Genomic DNA, 20847 nt, shown 5'->3' with positions numbered 1-20847 from the left:
TTATTTTGCTTTGTCGCTGTCTCCCGCGTTAGCGAGGTAGCGCAAGGAAACAGACGAAAGAAAGGCCCAACCCACCCACATACACATGTATATACAGACACGTCCACACACAGCACATATACATACCTATACATCTCAATGTATACATATATATATATACACACAGACATATACATATATACCCATGTACATAATTCATACTGTCTGCCTTTATTTATTCCCATCGCCACCCCGCCACACATGGAATAACAACACCCTCCCCCTCATGTGTGCGAGGTAGCGCTAGGAAAAGACAACAAAGGCCCCATTCGTTCAGAAATTTTAGAAATTTTATTTTTTTCTTGCATGTTTGCACTGAAATAAGATGTTGATTTCTACCATACTAGGAGTCCCTGACTTACAAACAACCATACTTATAAATGAGTTCCAAGAAACACTGTTTGATTCCCAGTCCAACATTCATTCAAGTACTCATATTTATGAAGCATATTTTTTTATTAAATTTTGCTAAGTATGATGTATCATTAACTATATTTACATCAGAATACAATACATTTATACAGTCATGTATTTACTTCATGTAAATTATCATCATTCACTTATATTTTTCTGCTTGCATACAATTCAGCAAATGAACAGGGTCCAGGAATGCAATGCATTCATAAGTTGGGGACTCAGAGTGTATTAGCCTTTTGGCTGTATAATGAATTTCCAGCTGTATTCTTGAAATGCCTTTTCCAGCAAAATATGAAGGTAGTCAAAGGTTCTTTTTACTATTCTATCAAGGCAAAACCATAAATTTTCATATCTAGCATTATGATTTCTTTGAAATAACATCTGATAGCAGGGAGTGGGAGGAAAGAAGAAAAAAGAAAATGAAGTATCTTTGGGTAATATCCATAGGATGGCATAAACTTCCTCAGAAGTAACAGATTTCTTGATTCATATACTCACATTGATGAATACATTGTAAATAGCATGAAAAAATTAAACTGCTAAATTTAAGAGGGGTACCAAGCTGCACTGTGTTGCCAACTCATGATTAGTCGTCAAAAAACATGATGTTATCATTAAATGTGTATTTTTATGCATTATAATACTTAACCCTAAAGATTGAAAAAAAATAAAGCTATGGATTTAGAGGGATGCTGAGCAGCTCAATGTTATCAATTTGCAAACAATTATCTTTATTATTAAAGTTGAGTAATGTGGCAGTTGAGAGAATAATTGGTGTACATGGGGTGTTCAGCGTTGTAAATGGAAGTGGTGAAGAGCTTGTAGATTTGTGTGCGGAAAAAGGATTGGTGATTGGAAATACATTATCTCGGAAAGCAAAAATGGGTATGTTTGAAGGAATAGTGGTTCCAACAATGTTATATGGTTGCGAGGCGTGGGCTATAGATGGAGTTGTGCGGAGGAGAGTGGATGTGCTGGAAATGAGATGTTTGAGGACAATATGTGGTGTGAGGTGGTTTGATCGAGTAAGTAATAATAGGGTAAGAGATGTGTGGTAATAAAATGAGTGTGGTTGAGAGAGCAGAAGAGGGTGTTTTGAAATAGTTTAGTCACATGGAGAGAATGAGTGAGGAAAGATTGACCAAGAGGATATATGTATCAGAGGTGGAGGGAATGAGGAGAAGTGGGAGACCAAATTGGAGGTGGAAAGATGGAGTGAAAAAGATTTTGAGTGATCGGGGCCTGAACATGCAGGAGGGTGAAAGGCGCGCAAGGAATAGAGTAAATTGGAACAATGTGGTATACTGGGGTCGACGTGCTGTCAATGGATTGAACCAGGGCATGTGAAGCGTCTGGGGTAAACCATGGAAAGTTCTTCAGGGCCTGGATGTGGAAAGGGACCTACTATCAGCATATAGATAAAAGGCATTTAATTATTGTTTACAGTATTTATAATTTCCTAGGACCCCTTTCTAAGAGAGGGTCTTGGTGTTGCCATGAACCTCCTTTCCAGAGGCTCCTGCAGCTCAAGGCTGTGCTACTTCCAGTGTCAGGGAAATGATGGACTTTTTTGGAGAGAAGCTCTTTGATGAGACTGTTCTGCCAATGATGCAGCATTGTCAAAGGTGACTTTTCACTTGTGGAGTAACCTTGAGCATTTTTGGTTCCTCAGTGTCATGCAGTATGAACTCTCATATCAGTAGCATTGTAGTACTTAATAGTTGTCTACTTCAGTTAATGTCTATAGAATTGGGTAATATATTTATTTTCTCAAGCTTTTCAGCTAAACGAAAACAGTTGACTCAGCTGTTTCCATGCGTCACAACATAGTCAAATCCTATTTACACTGCAGCCCTCAACAGTAGATGCTGCATCAGCATAGCATAAACAAACAAGAATAAGAAGCATGCCCAGAATTAACAAGAGTACCTATGGACTTGTCTAACCATTTTGTGAATTGCTTACAAGCCATATGCATTACTCAGAAGTTTTCTCTAACTGCACAAATCAACATGAAGAAACATCCAGCTGAGAAATATTTGAGAATTCTTCTCAAGCAGAAAATGACTGTACTGGTTGCATGAAGCCAGTTGAAGAATCAGAGTCTGAACTATGATGCTGCTTTGTCCTTCCAAGCCAAGTGGTTTGAAACATGTAGTCTGCAATCTTTAATTCATTAAAATTTTGTTAAAGGGAAGGCATGCATCTGAAGCATTGAGATATTTAGCTTTTTAATCTTATAATATGTTTGTGTCTGGTGGAATGAGGATTTAAAGAGGTTATTGATAGCAAAAAGACAGTTTGGAAGGAAACTGAATCTTCCAGAAAACAGATTCCAAAAAGAAAATGTCAAAAGGTTTTTGTGTGAAATGAAGGCCATTGAGAAACTTGGGAGAAAGGTTGATGAAAATTTGAGGGAAAGTAATGGGTATTTTGGAAGGAGAAAATTTTGAAGAGCAAGTGTGTTGGAGAATGCTTGTGACAAAGGTCTAAGGTTGTAATGGGTGGGCAGAATAGTTAAATAAATGTTATAGGGGATGATAGTATTAGAGATGTGTATTGGCATAATAGGATAAAACATCAGGAACTGCATCATAATGACAAAGCAGCACAATAGAAAAGCAAAAAAAGTATAGTTGGAGGAATGTGTGAAATGGTTAAGAATTGAGGTGGTTTTTTTTTTTAATGGGTTTATAAAGTGTGGCATTACAGTACAGATTAGGAAAGTGATGTGTGACTGAGTGAAGGAAGTATATGTTCCACTATATAAAGGGAAATGAAGTAAGCTTGATTTTAAGAATTACATAGGATTAAGGCTTCTCAGTATATTTAGGAAGGTACATACATTATAAGAGTGTGACTGAAGCGCACTTAGGTAGGTAGAATAAAGTGTATGCTACAACAGTGGCTTTAGGGTGTTTGGGTTAGGGAGTCGTGAAGTGAGAGAGTCACAGTAATTGAGAGATAGTGAAAGCTTTACGTAAGATGAAATGCATTAAGGCAGCAAGGGTGAAATGCATTCCAGTTGAATTTTTTAAGAAGGCGGGGTGAATGTGGTGTTGATTTGTGTGTTAAGATTTTCAGTATATGTATGGCTCATGGTTAGGTGCCTGAGGATTGGCAGAATGCTTGTATAGTGCCATTTTATAAAGCAAGGGAGACAAAGGTGAGTGTTCAAATTACATAGATATAAGGTTGTTAAGTGTACCTGGTAAGTTGTATGGCAGAGTGGTGATTAAGATGGGGGTGTTATGCACAGAGCATCAGACTGGGGAGGAAATATGTGGTAAAGGATGTATGGATCAGGTGTTGTCTTTGAAGAATGTGAGTGAGAAAAACTCTGTGAAATGGAAGGATTTGTATGTGGCATTTATGGATTTGGAGAAAGCACACGAGAGGGTTGATGGATATGCTTTGTGGAGGGTGTGATGAACATATGGTGTAGAAGGAAGACTATTAGTAGCAGTGTGGAGTTTTTATTAAGAGAGTCAGGCATGTGTTTCAGAAGGTAGAGAGGAGGGCAAGTCATTCAAGGTGAAAGTGTGTCTGCTGTAGGGGTGTAGTGATGTCACCGTGGTGGTTTAATTTGTTTATGGGTGGGTTGATGAGGGAGGTAAGGATCTTGGAGAGAGGGGTAGATATGCAGTCTATAGGGGGTTAGGGGACCTGGGAAATGAGTCATTTACTTTTCCTGCAGTCATGATGCTCTTGGTATATACAAGTGAGAAAGTGCTGAAGTTGGTGTATGATTGTGAGTGTGTGTGAAAGGAGAAAGTTTAAAGTACATATGAATATAATTAAGGTATATAAGGCTTATCAGTGCAAAAGACAGGTTAATTTTGGTATGAGTTTGAATGGAGAAACCCTGCAGGAAGTGAAATGTTTAGATAGCAGGGAGTGCACATGACGGTGAAAGGAAACCATGGAAGCAGTCACTGGGTAAGTGAAGGTTCAAAGGTTCTGGAAGCATAGAGGAATGTGTGAAAAGAGAGGTCACTATATAGAGGGGCAAATAGGGTAAGTTTGAAAGTGCAGGAGTCCCAACAATGTTATTTGGATGCAAGGCATGGGCTATAGATGAGAAAGTATGGAAGAGATAAAATGTTAGAAGACATTATGTGTTGTGAGGAGGATTGATGGCATAAGTAATGATAAGGTAAGAGAGAGGTATGATCATAAGAATAGTGTGGTCGAGTGAGCTGAAGAAGTGTGCTGAAATGGTCTGGGCATATGGATAGAAATAGCGAAGAGAAGTTGAAAAAGATGGAACAAGGAGATGAGGGAGATGAAATTGGAGATGGAAGGATGGAGTGAATATAATTTTAAGTGGTTAGAGCCTGACCATGCAGGAATGTGAAAGGCATGCATGGGATAAAGTGAACTGGAACAATATGGTGATATGCTGTCAGTGGACTGGATCTTCAAGGCATATGAAGCAGCTGGAGGAAACCAAGGAAAGGTTTGTGGGGCCTGGTTGTTCACTGGGGGCTTTGGTTTCAGTGCATTACACATGAAAGCTAGAGAATATATTTGAGCAAATAAGACCTTTTCTTCATTTGTTCCTGGTGCTACCTCATGAACAGGGGATATAGCGAACAAGTACAAAAAAATATGATGACTTGAATAGCACAAGGGAAGTTTTGACTCACTGAATTGTATACAAGGCTTCTGATTACTGTTGATAACTAAGAACTTAGTAAGTAGTAGTATGAGCTGTTAGTGAGATATAGATGTGGAAGTGCATCAAGGTTGTATAATACCACACTGATAAGTATCCTTATGGATACAGTGTTGTGATATAAGATAATGTTATTTTGATGTACAGCTGCAGTAGAGTAAAAGTTGGTTGTTAAATAAAATGATACAGTTCTGAATCAGAGTAAGAGTTAGCTAGTATGTAGGATGAGGATGTTAAAGTAACAATGAATAAAAGTTATAGAATTTCAAGTTGTAAATGAAATTAGGTAATTGGTTGTGGTGAACAGTAAAGAAGAATTGGATGTGCATTAAAAGCCATGGTTTATAGGGAGGATTTAAATGCAGTATATTAAAAGCCTGCATAATGGAATACTTGAATGTAAAGCCTTGTTGTTTCTGGATGAAGTTAGGTAAAAAATTAGAGCAACAGAGATGTGTAACTTGCATAGCAGATAGAGTAAAGAATGGACATGTGAGAAGAATATGCAGTGTCTGGTAATCATAAAAAAAGATTATGGATGATAGGCTGGTTATGAAGATATACAAGAGTACTGATAAATGTACAAGGAAAAGAGACCACAGAAAAGATGGACAGATACAGTAAATTATTTGGGACTAAAGGTATTTCAGGTAAGGTTGTGGTAAGGTTGTCAGAGGAATGAATATTTGATCATGTGTAGTGAAGTCATTTTGGGTGTGAAAGTGTAGGTTTTGAAAGAAATTAATCAATTTTGCTACAAAAATCAACTTACCACATACATTGAAAAACTGAAAAGTGCTTATATTGGTGTGGAAACTCATGTTTTGCTCTGCATATTGGAAATTATTTTAGGACGTGTGAATGAACTGAGATGCTATATGCTTTTGATCCACCCTTATTGAATGGGAACAGAGTTACAGATGATAGATAAATATTGTCATACTGGATAGTTCAGCAACTATCCTATGTAAGTAGTGACATTGTTGACTCAGGAAATTATAGAAGCTTTGAGGACTTTAAAACTTGCTTCTCACATACTTTCAAAATATTCAGTTTTATTTCTTTATATCAACCCTATCCTTTGATATCTCTGACACTGTTGTTATGATACCAGTTGTGAAGTAGTTTTTCATAGAGTGATATCAAAAAGTGTTGTATTTTGAATGAAGGAAGCTTTGAGAGTCACTTATATGTTTAAAAGTTTCAGATTGAGTGTTTAATGGTTGGTCTTTAAAATGGAGAACCATAACTCATGATCTTTTCACTGTAGATAGTTATTCAGTTTTAGCCAATTAAGTTTATTAGCTTCTTAACACAAACATTTCCATATATTAATTGAATCTGAATATAATTTTTCAGGCTTTGTAAAAGTTTTAGCCTTAGAAAATATCTGTATTCTTGCCTGAATCTCCATTTTTTTTTACAAAGGGTTTTCCTTAGGGTTATATGTTGACAAAATGCATTCTGTCTCAAGGTAGGAAACTTGATGATTTGTTTGTGTGCTGTATTTGTCATCTGATTTCCTTTACATATATAGGAATTATCAATATTCATCAAACAGAACATTGAAACCATGGTTTCTGATTTTAGAATGTTGGTGTGCACAGTAGCTGTGGTGGCTGTGATCGATGGTACATTAATTCATAGAAATCATCTGTGTCATTATAGTCTGAGTGATAACATGACTTTTGTAAGTAAGCCTCACAAATTCCCTCACCATGAAAGCCCTTTCCAAATTTTTGGTATTAGTTAAAGCTGAAAAATTGACTATATGTCACAAGTGTGAGTGAATATACATTGGCACCGAGGTCTAGAAATCACCAAGAAAATCGCAAAACACTGTATATTTCATTGATATTATTAAAGCGTTAGAATATTAGCAGTTTCATTTTACATTAAAATATAGAAATTTTAATAAAGTTTTTGCATTAACCTGGAGAAACTATTGAACATTTAAAGGGAATTCTTCTGTATCTGTCAGTTCTCATATTTTTGTTATCAATATGAGTTTCTTGGTTGAAAGACTGAAGTTCTTTTTAACAGAAACTGACATATATGTACATATGTCTTCATACTTGCCTGCCTTCATCCATTTCTGATGCCACCCCACCCCATAGGAAACAGCATCGCTACCCTCTGCTTCAGCGAGGTAGCACCAGGAAAACAGACAAAAAAAGGATACATTCATTCACACTCAGCCCCTAGCTGTCATGTGTAATGCACCCAAACAATAGCTCCCTATCCACATCCAGGCCCCATAAACCTTTCTGTGGTTTATCTCAGATGTTTCACATGCCCTGGATCAGTCCATTGACAGTACGTCGACCCAGTATACCATATCGTTCCAATTCATTCTATCCCTTGTATGCCTCTCACCCTCCTATACTTGCCTGCCTTCATCCATTTCTGATGCCATCCCACCCCATAGGAAACAGCATCGCTACCCTCTGCTTCAGCGAGGTAGCACCAGGAAAACAGACAAAAAAAGGATACATTCATTCACACTCAGCCCCTAGCTGTCATGTGTAATGCACCCAAACTATAGCTCCCTATCCACATCCAGGCACCATAGACCTTTCTATGGTTTATCTCAGATGTTTCACATGCCCTGGATCAGTCCATTGACAGTATGTCAACCCAGTATACCATATCGTTCCAATTCATTGTATCCCTTGTAAGCCTCTCACCCTCCTATATGTTAAGGCCCTGATCACTCAAAACCTTTTTCTTTCCATACTTACACCATCTCCTGCTTCTTGTTCCCCCACCTCTGACACATATATCCTCACTCATTCTCTCCATGTGTCCAAACCATTTCAACACCCCCTCTTCTGCTCTCTCAACCACACTCTTTTTATTACCACACATCTCTCTTACCCTTTCATTACTTAATCAAACCACCTCACACCACATATTGTCTTCAAACATTTCATTTCCAACACATCCACCCTCCTCCGCATAACAATGTTGGGACCACTATTCCTTCAAACATACCCATTTTTTGCTCTCCGAGCATGAGAAAAGGCTTATCATGACGTATTACTTTATTCAAGGACAATTCGTATCACTTATGAAGGCATTTATTGGAAATTAAGGTTAACAGGAATTCGCAAATCGCACAGCCATGTGTGCCAAAAATTCAAATGAAAAGAATTGTGGTATTGATTCCATTTACAAAATCATTTTTAGAACACTTAACATAAAACTAAAGAGAAAATAAGATTATATTCATAAATACAGACTTAACCATATTTGTGATGGGGAGCAGCAAGAGATAAATCTTAAACTCACTGTGATGCAATGCTTTTTTGGTCAAAATATGCAGTCCATGTGGAGTAGACCCATCCCCCATCATAAATACTTTTCAAAATGGGTCCCAGTCTGATGTAAAATATTTTATGTTAACACTTGGAGTATATACAAAAAACTATCAGAGTTAGGGACAATGACATCAAAGGGAGATTATGATATGATTAGTATTTCTGAATCTTGGTTAGATGTCAAAAATAGATATTTCCTTGCTGAATATGCAATTTCAAGGTAGATCTCTGTTTAACAGTGACAGAGAAGTAAAGTAGGCAGCGGCTTCTTACTCAATGTTAAGTTAAAGCTCATCCTAACCTTATAATGAAAACATTTTGCAGCCACTGATAATGTCGAATTCAATTTAGTAGAAATTAAAGATCAGCTTCAAAAGAAAATGACGGTAGGACTAGTTTATTAGCTCTCTACACAGACACCAGAGATAAACGAAAGATTGTAATGAACACAAATTTATCACAGTTGGAGGTTTTAATATGACAGTATCAAAGTGGTGGGAATCCCTTTCCAGTTGCTCCAGGTATGGACTCTTACTTAAATTTGCCTGACAGTGCCCTGATCATTAGTTGAGAAAACTACTCGTTATGAGAATACATTACTTTTACTCTAACAACTAATGAGGATCACTGATAAATTACTTTTAAGGGGACTTTCAACACTGAATGTAATGCTGGTCAACATGACTAGTGGAAAAAATTACATATATATTTATCTTTGACATGCCAATTTTAATAATGTTCACATTGCTCTTGACAAGAAAACCTGGGATAATATGTTCAATGAAAAAGACATGAATGTTGCTTGGAAAAGATTCAGTAAACTTTTTAGCAGTAGAGGGAACATGTAAACTGATGTGTAGCAGACAGTCTTTTTCTAAAACGAAGCCAAAATGGTAGAACAATGAAATAATGAAGTGCCTCTATTAGAAAGTAGCTCTTCAGAAACTCAGAGACCAACATCAAAAATAATAGAATAAACTATGTAAATTTGTATAGAGAAATGATAAGAGTTTTAAGACCAAGTAAGCATCACTGTGAAGCATACATTGCCAAAAATAGCTTAAAACAATGGTAGAGTTTTAAAGTTATATATGAAGTAGGAGAGTCATCCCTCAATCAATATGTCCATGACTAATGGGAAATGGTGACTTGATTCAAGACAACAAAGCCATGGCAAAAACTTGAAAATTGTATTGTATTTTGCGCTACCTCGCAAACGCGGGAGACAGCGGCAAAAAAAAAAAAAAAAAATCTTTAGTTACAATCAAAGACATGAAGCATATCCCAAATCCAGTTCCACTGCAACAAAATGACATAAAAACTGAAAATATATTATCAGCAATAAATGGAATAGGAAAAAATAAAACAGCAGGTCTTAATAAGTTTTATCCAAGGATAATGAAAGAGGCGAAGAATGAGATAGTTAAGTCATTTACTGCAGGAAAAGTTTTAGAGGAATGAAAGTCTGCCAATGTAACACTGTTATTCAGAAAAGGTAATAAGTCACTGTCCAGCAATCATTGTCCAGTTAGCTTAACATTTGTGTTGGAAAACTTACGTAAACCATCATTTGAGACAAAATTATGAAACAAATAGAGAACAATCTTTTTATATATGTTTCTCAGCATGGTTTGATGAAATTGCTCATTGATATCATCTGCCTAGATTTTTAAAAAATTCTTGATAAGGTTCTGCATAAAAGGTTACCAGCAACAGCTGAATCACATTGTACTGATGGAGTTATACTTTGGTAAATAGGAAACTGGTTGACTGGCTGTACACAAAGAATTTTGATTATTGGTCAAACTTCAGAACGGCTAGATGTAACTGTTCGTGGTGTGCCACAGGAACTGGCTGTCTTTCTTATATATATTAATGATATTGATAATGGGCTGTATTGCAAGATATCAAATTTGTAGATGATTCTAAGCAGGGAAATGAATTTCCAAATTAACTTAAATGCCTGGAGCTTCAATTTGACATAGGCATTCTTGAATTCATACATAAGGCTTTTAAATTTAAGTCTAAGGAAATCAACCTTGGATAGGATAGTTCAGTGGGGTAAACAAAACTTTGTCAAGTTTAATGCTTCTAAGGCCCAGATTCTAGCCATCTCTCAATCAAAAACTCCTCGCAATTCTTGTCTCTCATTTGATGGTTCTGTAATTCCACCTCTTGACTCAATTAACATACTCGTAGTGTTACTGTAACATCCACTCTTTCTTGGAAACCCCACATTACAGGAATAGCTAAGTCTGCCTCTGCCTGGGTGTCCTGTTTACATGTTGGAACTTCTTTTCTTCTGAACAGATGCTCCATTTATACAAAGGATTGATTTGTCCTTGGATAGCATACTGCTCTCACATATGGGTTAGTTCTAGCTCTGTAACTTTACTTGACAGAGTTGAGTGGAAAGTGGTCTGACTTATAAGCTGTCCTAGGCTAACTTCCAAAATTGACCCTTTTGCCCTGTGCTGTAATGCTGGTTCACTTTCCCTATTCTGTAAGTATTACTTTAGTTTTTGCTCCTAAGAGCTGGGTGTTTGAGTGCCCCCAACACAACCTAGACCACACAATATTCAGCAAGCTGCTGTGTCACATGATTACTGTGTGGCCATCGGCAACTCAAGGGTGGACCATTTTGATAACTGCTTCTTTCCCTACACATATGACCTGGCTTATTTCAAAACACAGGCTTTTCACTGCCTCCAAAATTAGTAATACTTTCCCTTAAATAATCCTTTCTATATTTAAAACAGTTCTTCCTCCAATTTTTCTCCGTTCAAACACATCCCAATTAACTTGTCCCTCAACCATGTTGAACCTAATAACCTTGCTCTTATTCATGTACTCTCAACTTTTTCCTTTCACACATTTTTCCACACTAAGTCAGCAACTGCAGTTTCTCACTTGAATCAGCCAAAAGTGCTTCACCATTGATAAGCAACAAATGACTCACTTCCCAGGCCTTCTCATCCCCAAAAGACTGCATTACTCGCCCCTCTCTCCAAAACTCTTGCATTCACCTCCCTAACGACCCGATCACTCAAAATCTTTTTCACTCCATCTTTCCACCTCCAATTTGGTCTCCCACTTCTCCTCGTTCCCTCCACCTCTGACACATATATCCTCTTTGTCAATCTTTCCTCACTCATTCTCTCCATGTGACCAAACCATTTCAAAACACCCTCTTCTGCTCTCTCAACCACACTCTTTTTATTACCACACATCTCTCTTACCCTATTATTACTTACTTACTTACTTTATTTATATATTTATATTTATTTTGCTTTGTCACTGTCTCCCGCATAAGCGAGGTAGCGCAAGGAAACAGATGAAAGAATGGCCCAACCCACACACATGTATATACATACATGTCCACACATGCAAATATACATACTTATACATCTCAACGTATACATATATATACACACACAGACATAAACATATATATACATGTACATAATTGATACTGGCTGCCTTTATTCATTCCCATCGCCACCCTGCCACACATGAAATAAAAAACCCTCCCCCCTCATGTGTGCGAGGTAGCACTAGGAAAAGACAACAAAGGCCACTTTCCTTCACACTCAGTCTCTAGCTGTCATGTAATAATGCACCGAAACCACAGCTCCCTTTCCACATCCAGGCCCCACACAACTTTCCATGGTTTACTCCAGACGCTTCACATGCCCTGGTTCAATCCATTGACAGCACGTCGACCCCGGTATACCACATCGTTCCAATTCACTCTATTCTTTGCACCCCTTTCACTGTCCTGCATGTTCAGGCCCCGATCACTCAAAATCTTTTTCACTCCATCTTTCCACCTCCAATTTGGTCTCCCACTTCTCCTCATTCCCTCCACCTCTGACACATATATCCTCTTGGTCAATCTTTCCTCACTCATTCTCTCCATGTGACCAAACCATTTCAAAACACCCTCTTCTGCTCTCTCAACCACACTCTTTTTATTACCACACATCTCTCTTACCCTTACATTACTTACTCGATCAAACCACCTCACACCACATATTGTCCTCAAATATCTCATTTCCAACACGTTCACCCTCCTCCTCACAACTGTATCTATAGCCCATGCCTCGCAACCATACAACATTGTTGGAACCACTATTCCTTCAAACATACCCATTTTTGCTTTCCGAGATAATGTTCTCAACTTCCACATATTCTTCAGTGCTCTCAGAACTTTCGTCCCCTCCCCCACCCTATGATTTACCTCCGCTTCCATGGTTCCATCTGCCGACAAGTCCACTCCTAGATATCTAAAACACTTCACCTCCTCCAGTTTTTCTCCATTTGAACTTACCTCCCAATTGACTTGTCCCTCAACCCTACTGTACCTAATATCCTTGCTCTTATTCACATTTACTCTCAGCTTTCTTCTTTCACACACTTTACCAAACTCAGTCACCAGCTTCTGCAGTTTCTGACATGAATCAGCCACCAGCGCTGTATCATCAGTGAACAACAACTGACTCACTTCCCAAGCTCTCTCATCCATAACAGACTGCACACTTGCCCCTCTTTCCAAAACTCTTGCATTCACCTCCCTAACAACCCCATCCATAAACAAATTAAACAACCATGGAGACATCATACACCCCTGCCACAAACCTACAATCACTAAGAACCAATCACTTTCCTCTCTTCCTACACGTACACATGTCTTACATCCTCGATAAAAACTTTTCACTGCTTCTAACAACTTGCCTCCCACACCATATATTCTTAATACCTTTCACAGAGCATCTCTATCAACTCTATCATATGCCTTCTCCAGATCCATAAATGCTACATACAAATCCATTTGCTTTTCTAAGTATTTCTCACGTACATTCTTCAAAGCAAACACCTGATCCACACATCCTCTACCACTTCTGAAACCACACTGCTCTTCCCCAATCTGATGCTCTGTACATGCCTTCACCCCTCTCAATCAATACCCTCCCATATAATTTCCCAGGAATAGTAGAGAAACTTATACCTCTGTAATTTGAGCACACTTTTATCCCCTTTGCCTTTGTACAATGGCACTATGCAAGCATTCCGCCAATCCTCAGGCACCTCACCATGAGTCATACATACATTAAATAACCTTACCAACCAGTCAACAATACAGTCACCCTCTTTTTTAATAAATTCCACTGCAATACCATCCAAACCCGCTGCCTTTTATTATTGTTATACTTAATCGTCGTCTCCCGCATAAGCAAGGTAGCACAAGGAAACAGACAAAAGAATGGCCCAATCCACCCACATACCCATGTATATACATAAACGCCCACACACGCACATATACATACCTATACATTTCAACATATACATACATATACAGACACAGACACATGTACATATCCATACTTGCTGCCTTCATTCATTCCCACTGCCACCCTGCCACACATGAAATAGCATCCCCCACCTAGTGAGGTAGCGCTAGGAAAAGACAAAAAAGGCCACATTCATTCACACTCAGTGTCTAGCTGTCATGTATAATGCACTGAAACCACAGCTCCCTTTCCACTTCCTGGTTCTACAAAACTTTCCATGGTTTACCCAAGATGCTTCACATGCCCCGATTCAATCCATTGACAGCACGTTGACCCCGGTATACCACATCAATTCACTCTATTCCTTGCACGCCTTTCACCTTCATGTATGTTCAGGCCACAATTGCTCAAAATCTTTTTCACTCCATCCTTCCATCTTCAGTTTAGTCCCACACTTCTCGTTCTTCTCTCTACCTCCGACACATATATCCTGTTTGTCAATCTTTCCTCACTCATTCTTTGCATGTGACCAAACTATTTTAACACACCCTCCTCTGCTCTCTTAACCACACTCTTTTTATTACAACATATCTCTCTTACCCTTTCATTGCTTACTCGATCAAACCACTTCACACCACATATTGTCCTAAAACATTTCATTCCCAGCACATCCACCCTCCTCTGCACTACCCTATCTATAGCAAATGCCCCACAACCATATAACAATGTTGGAACCACTATTCCTACAAACATAACCATTTTTGCTCTCTACAATAACGTTCTCCCCTTCCACACATTCTTCAATGCTCTCAGAACCTTTGCCCCCTCCCCACCCTATGACTCACTTCAACTTTCATGGTTCCATCTGCTGCAGAATCCACTCCCAGATATCTAAAACACTTCACTTCCTCCAGTTTTTCTCCATTCAAACTTACCTCCCAGTTAACTGAGAGTAAATATGAATAAGAGCAAGGTTATAAGGTTCAGTAGGGTTGAGGGACAAGTAAATTGGGAGGTAAGTTTGAATGGAGAAAACTGGAGGAAGTGAAGTGTTTTTAGATATCTGGGAGTGGATTTGGCAGTGGACAGAACCATGGAAGGGGAAGTGAGTCACAGGGTGGGGGAGGGGGCAAAGGTTCTGGGAGCACTGAAGAATGTGTGAAAGGCAAGAACATTATCTTGGAGAGCAAAAACATGTATGTTTGAAGGAACGGTGGTTCCAACAATGTTATATGGTTGTGAGACATGGGCGATGGACAGGGTAATGAATGGGTAAGAGAGATGTATGGTAAGAAAAAGAGTTTGGTTGAGAGAGCAGAAGAGGGTGTATTGAAATGGTTTGGTCACATGGAGAGAATGAGTGTAGAAAGATTTACAAAGAGGAATTATGTGTCAGAGGTGGAGGAAACAAGAAGTGGGAGACCAAATTGGAGGTGGAAGGATGCAGTGAAAAAGAATTTGAGAGATTGGGGTTTGAACATGCAGGGGTGGTGAAAGGTGTGCAAGGAATAGAGTGAATTGGAACCATGTGGTATACCAGGGTTGACGTGCTGTCAATGGATTGAACCAGGGCATGTGAAGACCATCTTCCTCCTACCACTCTACCCCTCAAAGTTACCCAAATTCATGGGGGTGCCTAGCAGGTTGCTCCAACCATTCCTCAGTGTGGCCTCAAGCACCTCCTTTCAGGCTTCAGCCCAAATGAAAGTAGCACCCTTGATGTTGTAGGCCTTGAAGTGTTCCAGAGTTCTCTTCCTCCTGGGTGTCCTTATACTCCTCCTCATCTATGCCTGCCTGCACCACTAACATGCGCTTCTGTAAGTTCTTTTTCTGATAAAGTTTCATGGCATTCTCAATTATCCTTGATCCTTAGATGAGACAAGGGATGTGGTCTCAGCTGGGTTAAAGATGGTTCTGATCCTCTCATCCTTGCTTCTGAACTTTCTAGTAGATGGTTGAGCTGATGCAGTCCAGCAGAAGTACAACTTTGATGTCCTCTGCAACAGTGCCGTAGGTTCTCATCTGATATCTGCACACCTCAGACAGAAATACATTCTCAGACTAATTGAGAAATATTTCTTGAGGAAACCACACTATTTTACTCAAAAAGTAATCATATGGTGGAGAGTTTATCAAGTCCTTCAGTGCTTTATCTTTCTAAGACTTCTAAACCACCACTGGCCTCAGACAGCATGATCTGAGTTACCACAAACAAGAATTACAAAAATGCCCTGAAGTGCTGTGAATCTTTTCACAAGCTTCAGTGTAACAAGGCATATAGACCTCCAGAACAACCTAGTTTTATCCCCACTGTAGAGCTGGAATGGGTGCAAGTCTTTCTCAGCAATGATCTTTAACTTAGTAAAAGGTACCATAGTTTCAGTATCAGCTCCTGGGAATTTCCCATTGATGAACTGCTTCACAATGTTGAGGTACCACATGAACCTGCTGCAACCAACCACTACCAAGCTTAATGTCTATGTGACCCTGATACTTCACTAGTCTTACAGTGTTTGTTTGTCCAACCCATGCAGTGACACACATTAAGCTCTCTCTTGTTTGCACCACTTCAAATGGCAGGTTTCTTCCACAAAAGAATCTTTCTTTGCTCTCACTGGTTTCCATTGTCCGGCAAATTTCTTAGTTTTTCTTTGTCATGCAAAGTGTCATAAAATGATGTCTTTTTACAGTTTAATTTTTCCATTAACAGCTTTGTAGACTACTCTCTGTCATATTCCTTCAAGAGTTCCAACTTCACTTTCAAAGACAGATTCTGCCCTTCCTCTTAAATGACAAAACTTTGCTTTTGGAAGCAATAATGCAAATCAGTAAAGTCAATATGAAAGCAAAACACCACTGTGAAGTCACTACAGATGCAAAAAGTGAACTTTTTGGAACAAAATAGTCACAAATCACAGCACACAGGTTAAAAGATGTTAATAGCTTGGGCAACACACCAAGAATGTGCTGACACCCATAGTAGCCACAGAAAGGCCAGAACAAATGAATTTCTATATGGTAGTGATACTGTAATCTGCTGTACTTTATACAGTACAGTATATGTACTGCATTAATAATCTATCTACTTTTGGGTAATTATCATTTTCATTAACTATGAATATGGTGGATTTCATATATAATGAGAAAACCATTATGACCATAAATGTGACTGATTTCATATCACTGAGAAGGTAACAATTACAACATAAGCTCTTTCTTGCCACAGTAAAGATGTTTCCTGAAAATGATTTACAATAGATATCTTATTTCTCATACATGTATTGTTTTAAAATTTCATTACAGGGAAACAGCTACATTTTGGTTAAAATAATAACATTCATTAACTATAATACATTGGATTGGATTCCATATCAGTTAGAAAATAACATTACACAAAGGTATGTGATTTATTTTCTTAGGTGTTTGTTCTGAAATTAAGTATTAATATGTGCAATATATAACATTACAGCATAAGAATACAGTGAACTACTTATTCACTAGGCGAATATTAGTTCTGGTGGTGGGGTGATATGAAATTACAAAGGCAATGACGAAAAGCTCAAAATCAGTGGTAAGAAAACACACATTTTTTCCTCTAGAGCTTATCATTGTTTTGCTATTTGGAGATTAAGTGCCATCACTAATATTAGTAATTTTCACATAAAACTGAACACGAACTGTTGTGCAGAAGTACATTTATTAGAAGTTCGGCAACTAGTTTTGAATGATAGTAGATTTATGATATTTGATGACAAAAAACATCTGAGAGCAATATGAAGTAGTTCAGGTCATTAAAACAGGTAAATTATCATACCCATGCATTTATTTTTCTTTTTGAGGGAATTAAAATGTTAGAATAATGGTAAGAATATTTCATATATATATATATATATATATATATATATATTTTTTTTTTCATACTATTCGCCATTTCCCGCGTTAGCAAGGTAGCGTTAAGAACAGAGGATTGGACCTTTGAGGGAACATCCTCACCTGGCCCCCTTCTCTGTTCCTGCTTTTGGAAAATTAAAAAAAAAAAAACAGAGGGGAGGATTTCCAGCCCCCCACTCCCTTCCCTTTTAGTCGCCTTCTACGACACGCAGGGAATACGTGGGAAGTATTCTTTCTCCCCTTTTATTACAGTGTGAAGAAAGAATGGCCCAACCCACCCACATACTCATGTATATACATAAACGCACACACATGCACATTCTAACGTATTCATACATATACATACACAGACTTGTACATATATACACATGTACATATTCATACTTGAAGCCTTCATCCATTCCCACTGCCACCCTCCCACACATGAAATGGCAGCTCCTTCCCACCACATGTGTGCGAGGTAGTGTTAGGAAAAGACAAAAAAGGCCACATTCTTTCACACTCAGTCTTTAGCTGTCATGTGTAATGCAATGAAACCACAGCTCCGTTCCACATCCAGGCCACACAAAACTTTCCATGGTTTACCCCAGACACTTCACAGGCCCTGATTCAATCCATTGACAGCATGTCGACCATAGTATACCACGTCGTTCCAAATTCACTCTATTCCTTGCACGCGTTTCACCCTCCTGTATGTTCAGGCCCTGATCACTCAAAATGTTTTTCACTCCATCCTTCCACCTCCAATTTGGTCTCCCACTTCTCCTCGTTCCCCCTCCACCTCTGACACATATATCCTCTTTGTCAATCTTTCCTCACTCATTCTCTCCATGTGACCAAACCATTTCAATACACCCTCTTCTGCTCTCTCAACCACACTTTTTATTACCACACATCTTTCTTGCTCTTTCATTACTTACTCGATCAAACCACCTCACACAACATGTCCTCAAACATCTCATTTCCAACACATCCAGCCTCCTCCACACAACCCTATGTATAGCCCATGCCTCACAACCATATAACATTGTTGGAACCACTATTCCTTCAAATATACCCACTTTTGCTCTCCGAGATAACGTTCTCGCCTTCCACACATTCTTCAATGGTCCCAGAACTTTTGCCCCCTCCCCCACCCTATGACTCACTTCCACTTCCTTGGTTCCTTCTGCTGCTAAATCCATTCCCAGATATCTAAAACACTCCACTTCCTCCAGTTTTTCTCGTTTCAAACTTACCTCCCAATTGACTTGTCCCTCAACCCTACTGAACCTAATAACCTTGTTCTTATTCACTTATACTCTCAGCTTTCTTCTTTCACACACTTTACCAAACTCAGTCACCAGCTTCTGCAGTTTCTCACCCAAATCAACCACCAGCGTTGTATCATCAGCAAACAACAACTGACACTTCCCAAGCTCTCTCATCCACAACAGACTGCATACTTGCACCCCTTTCTTTAAACTCTTCCATTCACCTCCCTAACAACCCCAACCATAAACAAATTAAACAACCATGGAGACATTACTCACCCCTGCAGCAAACCAACATTCAATGGGAAACAATCACTTTCCTCTATTACTACATGAGTCATACACATGCTTTACATCCTTGATAAAAACTTTTCACTCCTAGCAACTTACCTCCCACACCATATACTCTTAATACCTTCCACAGATTATCTCTATCAACTTTATCATATGCCTTCTCCAGATCCATAAATGGTACATACAAATCAATTTGTTTTTCTAAGTATTTCTCACATACATTCTTCAAAGCAAACACCTGATCCACACATCCTCTACCACTTCTGAAACCACACTGCTCTTCCCCAATCTGATTCTCTGTACATGCCTTTACCATCTCAAACAATACCCTCCCATGTAATTTCCCAGGAATACTCAATAAACTTATACCTCTGTAATTTGAACACTCACCTTTATCCCCTTTGCCTTTGTACAATAGCTATATGCATGCATTCCACCAATCCTCAGGCACTTCACCATGAACCATACATACAATGAATATCCTTACCAACCAGTCAACAACACAGTCACCCCCTTTTTCAATAAATTCCGCTGCAATATCATCCAAACCCGCTGCCTTGCCTGCTTTCATCTCCTGTAAAGCTTTCACTACCTCTTCTCTGTTTACCAAACCATTCTCCCTGACCCTCTCACTTCACACACCACCTCAACCAAAACACCCTATATCTGCCACTCTATCATCAAACACATCCAACAAACCTTCGAAATACTCACTCCATCTCCTTTCCACTTCACCACTACTTGTTATTATCTCTCCATTTGCTCCCTTCACTGATGTTCCCATTTGTTCTTTTGTCTTATGCACTTTATTTACCTCCTTCCAGAACATCTTTTTTTATTTTATTATTATTATACTTTGTTGCTGTCTCCCGCGTTTGCGAGGTAGCGCAAGGAAACAGACGAAAGAAATGCCCCCCCCCCATACACATGTATATACATACGTCCACACACGCAAATATACATACCTACACAGCTTTCCATGGTTTACCCCAGACGCTTCACATGCCTTGATTCAATCCACTGACAGCACGTCAACCCCGGTATACCACATCGCTCCAATTCACTCTATTCCTTGCCCTCCTTTCACCCTCCTGCATGTTCAGGCCCCGATCACACAAAATCTTTTTCACTCCATCTTTCCACCTCCAATTTGGTCTCCCTCTTCTCCTCGTTCCCTCCACCTCCAACACATATATCCTCTTGGTCAATCTTTCCTCACTCATTCTCTCCATGTGACCAAACCACTTCAAAACACCTTCTGCTCTCTCAACCACGCTCTTTTTATTTCCCCACATCTCTCTTACCCTTACGTTACTCACTCGATCAAACCACCTCACACCACACATTGTCCTCAAACATCTCATTTCCAGCACATCCATCCTCCTGCGCACAACTCTATCCATAGCCCACGCCTCGCAACCATACAACATTGTTGGAACCACTATTCCTTCAAACATACCCATTTTTGCTTTCCGAGATAATGTTCTCGACTTCCACACATTCTTCAAGGCTCCCAGGATTTTTGCCCCCTACCCCTCCCTATGATCCACTTCCGCTTCCATGGTATCATCCTCCAGTTTTTCTCCATTCAAACTTACCTCCCAATTGACTTGACCCTCAACCCTACTGTACCTAATAACCTTGCTCTTATTCACATTTACTCT

General features: G+C 38.9%; 1 protein-coding gene across 2 annotated transcripts in view; it reads left to right on the top strand.

Moving 5' to 3' along the window:
- The window catches only part of NC2beta (negative cofactor 2beta), a 42523-nt gene that overhangs the window by 11602 nt on the left and 10074 nt on the right, over positions 1 to 20847 (top strand). Inside the window, exon 4 of one of the 2 annotated variants that reach the window (XM_071695482.1) lies at positions 6725 to 7053. The exons of the other annotated variant lie outside the window; for it this stretch is intronic. Within the exon in view, the coding sequence (XP_071551583.1) occupies positions 6725 to 6781 (57 nt within the window). The 3' untranslated portion in view covers positions 6782 to 7053. Of the gene's footprint in view, positions 1 to 6724; positions 7054 to 20847 lie in introns of those variants that run through there. 2 annotated transcript variants of the gene reach the window in all.

The sequence above is a fragment of the Panulirus ornatus genome, chromosome 4, assembly GCF_036320965.1.
Source record: "Panulirus ornatus isolate Po-2019 chromosome 4, ASM3632096v1, whole genome shotgun sequence".
NCBI classification, from domain to species: domain Eukaryota; kingdom Metazoa; phylum Arthropoda; class Malacostraca; order Decapoda; family Palinuridae; genus Panulirus; species Panulirus ornatus.
The sequence above is the reverse complement of the archived record's forward strand: the minus strand, read 5'-3'. Positions and strand labels throughout refer to the sequence as shown.